Raw genomic sequence first — 8,526 nt, forward strand, 5'->3', positions numbered from 1 at the left:
TACAGCTGCAGGAAACCAGGGGGAAGATGGCCACAGGGCCAATGCCAGGCAGGGCACAGGGTGGGGCCCATCAAGCAGCATATGGGGAACAGGAAAGACTCTGCCAGCATGGTCACGGTGCACAGGTGGCTACAATGGTGGGTAATGCCCAGTTGGGAGGATGCAGTGTTAGAAGGGGTCTTGTCCGATGGATTCCTTAGGAATGCTTGGGAGGCTAATATAATTTCCTAGAATTCTGGGATTCTGGATGGTCTCTGACCTGCTCTAGGAGATCTGGGGCTCCAGAGAGGTCTCAGCTACAAAAGTGACCCTCTCCTGACCCCACCTTGTGGGAGACCCCAATGGTCTCAAAGTCTGTGGATAAAGGGACCTACAACCAAGATGCCTCCTGACAGGGAGACCAGGGGCTTTGCAGTCAGGCCCCAGCCTACATCCCTCGCCCCAGGGGACCGCACACAGGGTGTCCAAACCTACAAAGGGCAGCAGGGTGAAAGCACCAGGGCCGGCTTGGGGGGTAAGCCAGTCCCTTCTCAAAGGACCAGTAGGCCACAGAGGCGGCCCAGGCAGGCAGGGTGGGGTAGCTGGCTGTGCTGTCCGAGGTTGCTGTCCTAGTCAGAGCAGGGCCAGGAGCGCCAGGACAGGAACTATGGAGAGCAGGGAGCGTCTCTCCAGGGCCCTGCATGCGAAGGACACCTTGGGGGTGGGAGCCAAGTGCAGACTTGAGGCAAAAGCCTGTCTCTGCCCTCTGCCTGCACCCCACCCCAGGCCCTTCATGCCTCCACCCAGGCCCACCAGGCACGGAAGGGTGTGAAGGTGCCAGCTCACCCTTCCCTCCCTGCACCTACCTGCAGGACGCTGTGCTCCGGGTCTCCCTGGGGGTTCAGCTGGTCCAGCAGGACTGGGGGCCACCCGCTGGCAAAGGCCTGAATGGCACCATCTGTGGAGGGAGGGGTCCAGGGTGGACTTGGCTGGGAAACCCTAGCACAGGGCCCAGCACAGGGGACAAAGTGAGAGACCTCCTGCTGCAAAGACTGGCTCCTCGGGACGGAAGGTGCGTGGTGAGGAATAACAAAATAATGACAGCTGTGACAGAGTGACTCAACTGTACAGTCTTCCATTCTCCCCTCTAAAATGGCTCCCGGCCAGGTGGCTTGGGAGGGGGCAGTAAGCGCCGCCCCAACTCCCTCTCCACCCCCGCCCGGGCCCCTCACCCAAGCAGCGGTTCCTTGTAAAGAGCCCCCGGAAGGCTTCGCAGTCCTCACGCCGGTTCCCGCTGGCTCCGCAGTCGCACCAGGGCGCCACGCGCGCGCTCACGTTGTCCACGTAGTTAGGGGTGACGGCGGTGCCTGCGGGGACCCCGAGGGCGAGGTCATCGGCCCACCCAGGCGGAGATATCCCCTGGAGAGCCCCCGCCCGCGCCCAGATCCCGGCCGCGCGTACCCACGAGGCCCGCGTAGGCACGCAGGCAGCGGGCGCGCTGGTCCAGCAGGCAGCCGTCGGGAGCGCTGGGCGCTGGGGTGCACGAGACCTGAAAGGCCAGGAGGCGAGGCCTGCGCGGCCGGAGGGCGGTGAGCGGGAGACAGGCCCCGACCCCACCCTCGCCACGGCCCCGCCCCCTCCCGCGCGCACCTGCAGACTCGGCTGCGCTCGCAGAAGTTTAAGGGCTCAAGGCAGGAGGGCGGCGCGGGGCCGGGCCCCGAAAAGGCGCAGGAGGGCACGAAGGTCTGGCGCCGACGCTCGGCGCACGCGGGGCCCGCGCACGGGCAGAAGAGCAGTGCGTGGGTGAGCGCGGGCGGCCCGCGGGCGAAGAAGCGGCGCAGGGCCCGGCGGCAGCGGGCGCGGGGACAGCCCCCCTGCGCGACCCGGCCCAGGCACTGCGCCACGTACTCGGAGCGCAGCCGCTGGCACCTAGCGTCCGCCGTGCAGGCTTCGGCCGCGTCCACACATCGGTTCCCTCTGACCGAGCTCACCGACCCTGGGAAAGGGGCGGGCAGGCTGCAGGTCTCCGTGCGCCCCGCATGCACACTTCACCCAGCCCATCCACGCCCCTGGAAGGGGGACACCGAAAACCCGAGAAGGCACAGAGTGTGGCCCAAAGGCGGAGCCGACTGGCACTGATCGGCTCTCCGTCGTGGGGATGGGCAGCGGCGGGCTCTGGAGGGCCCTGCAACACCTCAGGGATGGAGAGGGAGCATCGAGGCTGAGCCAGGCCTTCCCCAGAAGCTGAAGCCCCTCCTTCCCGGGCATCACCACCATTCCCAGAAGCGCCACACACGTCCAAAGACGGGTCCAGGGGCTCCTCCTACACTCATGGGCACTACCTGACAGGGGAACAATGAGGCTTTCTGGGGATCTGGCCAATGGAGACTTTAAAACCAGAGATGGTATAGAAGACAGTGGCTGCTCCTAGTCTCTTAATGACAGGCTGTGACACCATACCTTTCCTCCTCTACCCCCTCCACCTCACCCCTTATCCCCTACCATGGAGACCCTTTGGGTGGGTCTATTGATTTCTGTTTCTCCCTCTTTCCTGACCTCCTGCTCCTCCTCCTGCCCCCTGCATCGGTGTCTCCCCTCTCCAGCCCTTCCTGATGCTCCCTTGAGTCGAGGTCATCCTGCCCCATCTGGACTGGCTTCCTCCAGCCCCTCCACCCTTCATCAGCCAGGGGAGAGCAGATTCATGCAAGAGCTCTGGCCACTGAAGAACCCACTGAGTCCTGGCTGCCAGGGTGTGGATTCAGAGAAGTCCCTGACGACACACCGCCGGGCTTTGTCCTGAGCCACAGGACCCAAGGGTTCATCAGTGGTTTTAGTGACCAGGCCCCAGGATAGGTGACACCCTGCTGGAGACAGAGAAGGTGTCTGGCACCACAGTCACACACCAGGGGTTGGGTAGACAGAGGGCGAGCTCTGCCCAGATGCCCACAGGCTATGTCTAAATGGAGCCAGGAAAACTGGAAGTTGGGACTTGACAGCCCTTTCCCAGGATTTGAGTCACCAAAACCAGGCTAATCGAATGCCCCCCAGCCTCCATAAGTTCTCCAGTCTGGAACATCTCATTCAGACTAGAAGCCTTTCTGGTGCCCAGCCTGGGTGGACATACACAGCCTGGCCCCTCATCCATCTCCCTGTGTGTTTGTGCACATGGGCTAGGGGGTGGTATCCCACCCCAGGCTGGGAGCAGGGTGCCTCTCTGGCAATGGCCGTGTCTTTCAGGCCGTGGATTGGACCATGTGGTGAGAGTGATTCCTGCTGTGACTTCAGCACCGGCCTCTGCAGGAAGGATGAACATAGGTTGAGAGCTTAGAATGGTCCCTGAGTGGAGGGGATAGACGGCAGCGCGGTGAGTCCTCTCTTCCTCCCCTCCCCAAAGGGCACACTTTGCTCTCCTCTCACAGACTTGCCAGGCACATCCCTGGGTCTCAGCTGCACACACCAGCACCTGGTGTTGCCTAAGGGTTTGGACCCACCTCTGCCTGTTGCTTACCTGTCACCCTTGCCCAGAACACCCTTACCCAGTCTCCACCCTTACAGCAGCTCATCTCAGCTGCAAGATCTCCTCCACCTTAAACCTTTACCAGATTCCACTTTCCACACTACACTCAGTAAAGTGACCCCTCCCTCCGCAACATCCATGCAGGGAAGGAGCAGTCCAAGAAGGTGGAACAACAGATGAACAACACCAAAGATTCACGGCAAGGAATCTGTGTGATGGGTAAGAGGGCTGGGGCTGAGGGGAGGGTGAGAGAGTTGGGAGACGGCAGACAATAGGCAAAAGTTCCTGGGGTGGGGATGCCAAGGCTGGAGGGGGATGGCGGTGGTGGCTTGACTGGGCTGGGAGGCGAGGTGCTCAGCACATGGTGGGATCGATTGCCAGGTGTCCCCAAGCCCTGCGCACAGGCCTCTCCCTGGCAACCCTTCCTGTGGTTCAGCTTTTCCTGGAATCTCTTGCCCTCCCACCTTGTCACTGAGGAGCAGGAACAGAGAGGCCAGGGTTCGGGGTCCAGGGGAAGAGAGGGGCACTCACCCAGTAACAGCAGCAGCAGCAGCGCAGGCCCCAGGCAGTGGACCATGCTGGACGTTCAACAGAGAAGGATGGCTGGCAGAGCCCTGATAGGCACCCCCTTCCTAGTGCCTCTGGAGCAGGAACACAGTGAAAACCCAGCTGTCTGTGCTGATACCCCTGGGAGGAGCCTTTGCTGCGACAACTCCCCGCCCTCATTAAGTCTCCACCCCAGGCTGCACCTTCAGGTAAACCTGGGAGCCACAGGATCTGGCGCCTGAATATACCTAGATGGACCCCAACACACTAGCCCCGCCACACACACCCAGCAACACACAGACAACCACCCAGGGAGACCTGGTCTCTCCATGCTAAACTAGGAACGCTGTGAAACATTTTTCTTTTCCTTTTTTATATAATTTTATTTTAAACTTAAAAAAATTTTTTTGAATAGAGTTCAGGTCTCGCCCTATTGCCCAGGCTGGTCTTGAACTCCTGGGCTCAAACGATCCTCCCACCTCGGCCTCTCAAAGTGCTAGGATGACAGGTCCATGGTGTGAGCCACCATGCCTGGCCTATTTTAAACTTCTTATTGTTGACTAATTTTAGACTTGCAGAAAAGTTGGAAAATGTAAGCATTTTCCTTACACCCTTCACCCAGCTTCCCCTAATGGTACATCTTACTTAATCATAGTCCAATCATTACAGCTAGGAAACTAACCTTGGTACAATCCTATTAACAAAACTGTAGACTGTTTTGCATTTCCCATTTTTCCACTAATGTCCTTTTTCTGTTCCAAGATCCATTCTAGGATCCCACATCACAGTTGTCTCCTTATTCTCCTCAGTCTGGGAGTTCCTTCATCTTTCCTTATCTTTACCCTTGACACTTTTGAAGAATCCTGGCCAGTTATTTTGTAGAATGTTTCTCTTGAGTTGTCTGATGTTTTATTCTGATCAGAATGAGACACACACAGCATTGTTTTGACTAACCAAAAAGTTATTCTATAAGTAAATATTGAGGTTAAAAATCTCATCCAACCTAGGCAACAGAGTAAGGCCCTGTCTCAAATAAAGTCTCAACACTGAGATTTAAAAAGTAACCAAAAAAGCCCCCACCATGATTTGTCTTGACTTAAAAACAAAAAAAAAATGATGTCTTGCCCTGTTGCTCAGGCTGGAGTGCAGTGGCACGATCTTGGCTCACTGCAACCTCCACCTCCCAGGTTCAAGCGATTCTCCTGCCTCAGCCTCCCAAGTAGCTGGGATTACAGGCGCCCGCCACCATGCCCGGCTAATTTTTGTATTTTTAGTAGAGACGAGGTTTCACCATGTTGGCCAGGCTGGTCTCGAACTTCTAACCTCAAGTGATCCGCCCACCTCTGCCTCCCAAAGTGCTGGAATTACAGACGTGAGCAACTGTGCTCGGCCTCATTAGCATCTTAAATCTGCACACAGGGGTGTGTTTTTTACTATTATAATGAGCAAAGGATCAGTGTGAGGATAGGTAAAATAAAAATGCGCTTGCTGTCTAGAGGGAGAAGTCCCTGCTGAAGATAGCTTTGCTTGAATGAGCTCAATTGCAATGCCAGTGCTGAGGCTTGTTGACTGTACAGTCACCACAGTTGCTGCTGCGCACCTAGAACATGGTCACTTTCTTGACTACCTATCCTGTCTCAGTACATCTGTCTGTGGTTTGTGGTGGTTCATTTCCTAGTGTTTTTTATTAATCGGAAGACTGTGATGTGCTTTCTGCTGTGCTAACCATGGCCACTGAAGCAAAATGTAAACCAAGATGCCCCTGCAGTGGTTCACTCTACGACATCTGTTCCCGGAAAGGGGTCCAGATTCAGACCCCAGGAGAGGGTTCTTGGATCTCGTGCAAGAAAGAATTTGAGACGAGTCTGTAAAGTGAAAGCAAGTTTATTAGGAAAGTAAAAGAATAAAAGAATGGCTACTCCATAGACAGAGCAGCCCTGAGGGCTGCTGGTTGCCCATTTTTATGGTTATTTCTGGATGATATGCTAAACAGGGGTGGATTGTTCATGTCTCCCCTTTTTAGACCACATATGGTAACTTCCTGATACTGCCATGGCATCTGTAACCTGTCATGGCGCTGGTGGGAGTGTAGCAGTGGGGACGACCAGAGGTCACTCTCATCACCGTCTTGGTTTGGGTGGGTTTTAGCCAGCTTCTATACTGCAGCCTGATTTTTTGTTCGTTTGTTTTGTTTTTTGAGACGGAGTCTCGCTCCAGGCTGGAGTGCATTGATACGATCTCAGCTCACTGCAACCTCCACCTCCTGGGTTCAAGCGATTCTCCTGCCTCAGCCTCCCGAGTAGCTGGGATTACAGGCACACACCACCATGCCTGGCTAGTTTTTGTATTTTTAGTAGAGATGAGGTTTCACCTTGTTGGCCAGGCTGGTCTTGAACTCCTGACCTCAGGTGATCTGCCCACCTCAGCCTCCCAAAGTGCTGGGATTACAGGCATGAGCCACCGAGCCCGGCCTACTGCAAACTGTTTTATCAGCAAGGTCTTTATGACCTGTATCTCCTATCTCATCCTGTGACGTAGAATGCCGTAACTGGAAACACAGCCCAGTAGGTCTCAGCCTTATTTTCCTCAGCCCCTATTCAAGATGGAGTTGCTTTGGTTCACAGGCCTCTGACACATCCTCTTGTGTTTTGGCGTGTGGGAGGAAAGGGGTGAGGGAAGGAAACTCAAAACCAAGCTCTGACCACACAGGGCAGGTGCACTCTCCCACCTGTCTGTGGGTGCCACAAGTCAAGGGAGGGGGAGGGAGAGAAGAAGGCGTGACAGATGGCTGCAGGCCACAGAGTGTCAGAGGAAGCCCAGTCTCTCCCGGGGCAGCCCAAATAGCTGGTAGTTGGGTGGCCAAAGAGAGGGCATCACAGCTGAGCTGGGCTCGCTCACTGCCCCCAGCTCGATGTCCACTCTGCTCCTCAGCACCCCCTACTCAGCCTCAGGGTCCATGCCTGCCCTCCTGCTTCCCAGTCACTTCTGCGTGCCTCCTGCTTTTCTGCTGTTGGCCCCATGCCAGCTCCTTTCCGCTGAGCTTCTCTTCTCCAGTTCTCCAGCACAGCCAGGTGATCCCGGGCTCCAGACAGGCCTCTCCCCCAGACTGGGGCCTCCCCTCTTAGAGCCCTCTTTCCTTCCCACGTGGCTTCCCCAGGGTTCGCCACTGAATGGGGAAGGGGTGGAGGGGGAGCTGGGCAGTCTTAAGGAATACCCAAGAGGGCAGAGTTGGCCTCCCCTAGGGTCCCTTGTAGCTGGAGCCCCACGGGGTCTAGACACCCCCTCCTGAAGGGTAAGAGCGGGGGAGGTATATTAACATGTATTTTTAGATTCTCTCTTTTTTTTTTTTTTTTTTTGAGACGGAGTCTTGCTCTTGTTGCTCAGGCTGGAGTACAGTGGCGTGATCTCAGCTCACTGCAACCTCCACCTCCCATGTTCAAGCAGTTCTCCTGCCGCAGCCTCCTGAGTAGCTGGGATTATAGGCACGTGCCACCACACCAGGCTAATTTTTGTATTTTTAGTAGAGATGGGGTTTCACCACATTGGACAGGCTGGTCTCGAACTCTTGACCTCAAATGATCCGCCCGCCTTGGCCTCCCAAAGTGCTGGGATTACAGGCGTGAGCCACCATGTCTGGCCTTAGATTCTCTATTTTATGATGGTTTAACATCTCGGGGTGGGGGCTTGTTGGCTGGAGAGAAACTGCTTGATTCCTGGAGATCAGAAACAACTCATGACTTTCATATGCAAACCGACCAATCTTGAGTCCATACACCAACCACCCCCTTCAAGGAACTCTCACATACCAAGCCAGTATTTCCCCTGCCCTCAACCAGCTCAGGGCCAGGTACCGACCCAGACAACTAGAGCCCAACCCCATGCCCCAAAGCCCACCAGAATGATTCAAAATGCCAATCCTGCCCTCTTCCCCTGGCCTGCCTTGCCTCCCCAGTGGAAACGGCACTGAGGGCTGTGGCCTGTGCCTTCCACTCGCTCCTGATTCTGTCCCTGGACCAAACCTACTGCCTCCCGACTGTGGCCGTGCATGGTGGGAAACTGTGAGTAATAACTTCTTTCAACAGCATTGGCCTCTGTGTCATCATTCAGTCACCTTCATAAATTAAAATTTTGCAACTACAACTGAGGCAGGAGAGGGCTTTAGAGAGCACTCTCACCTGGCCCCTTGGGCTTGCGGAGTGGCGCCCGAGCTGAAGTTGCCTCCCTGCACTCAGTTTTGGGATGGTTTTGTTATGCGGCAACAGCTGGCTGATATAGGCCACTCAGCAGCTCTTGCATGAAGCAATGGGAGAATGTGAACGCCCAAAGGAGGCAGGAGTGTCAGAGCAAAGAGGGTGTTCAAACTAGGCAACACTGTCCTGTGCCCAGACACATGCCTGGGGCCCTGGCTGCCATCTAGCCTCGGCCTGCCAGCCACCACCCCGTCAGCCACCACCCCAACAACCACCACCCCGTGTGGTCCTCAG

At 56.1% G+C, this 8,526-nt stretch overlaps 1 protein-coding gene across 2 annotated transcripts; it reads right to left on the bottom strand.

The window, feature by feature from the left end:
- On the bottom strand, window positions 1-4,073 carry GFRA4 (GDNF family receptor alpha 4). Of its 2 annotated transcripts, XM_003277959.1 has the most exons (6): window positions 4,028-4,073; window positions 1,630-1,975; window positions 1,441-1,550; window positions 1,212-1,346; window positions 846-937; window positions 1-693 (listed from the first exon to the last, which is right to left on the bottom strand). In XM_003277959.1, exons 1-6 carry the CDS (start codon window positions 4,071-4,073, stop codon window positions 613-615), a joined length of 810 nt encoding a protein of 269 aa, XP_003278007.1. In that variant the 3' UTR covers window positions 1-612. The 2 variants fall into 2 exon arrangements, with proteins under 2 accessions (XP_003278007.1, XP_012367227.1); XM_012511773.2 differs by having other exon boundaries at window positions 613-693; window positions 1,212-1,360; window positions 1,444-1,975.
- Window positions 4,074-8,526: the final 4,453 nt, after the last annotated feature.

Source organism: Nomascus leucogenys, chromosome 13, assembly GCF_006542625.1.
Source record: "Nomascus leucogenys isolate Asia chromosome 13, Asia_NLE_v1, whole genome shotgun sequence".
NCBI lineage: Eukaryota > Metazoa > Chordata > Mammalia > Primates > Hylobatidae > Nomascus > Nomascus leucogenys.

What these genes read in the sequence shown, in the direction of transcription:
- GFRA4 (XM_012511773.2), bottom strand. Translation starts at nt 4,073, where the DNA reads ATGGTCCACTGCCTGGGGCCTGCGCTGCTGCTGCTGCTGTTACTGG. An exon ending in GCGTGCCTACGCGGGCCTCG is followed by an intron (nt 1,361 to 1,443) that starts TGGGTACGCGCG and finishes TGACCTCGCCCT; the next exon opens with CGGGGTCCCCGCAGGCACCG. An exon ending in TACAAGGAACCGCTGCTTGG is followed by an intron (nt 938 to 1,211) that starts GTGAGGGGCCCG and finishes CTCCCTCCACAG; the next exon opens with ATGGTGCCATTCAGGCCTTT.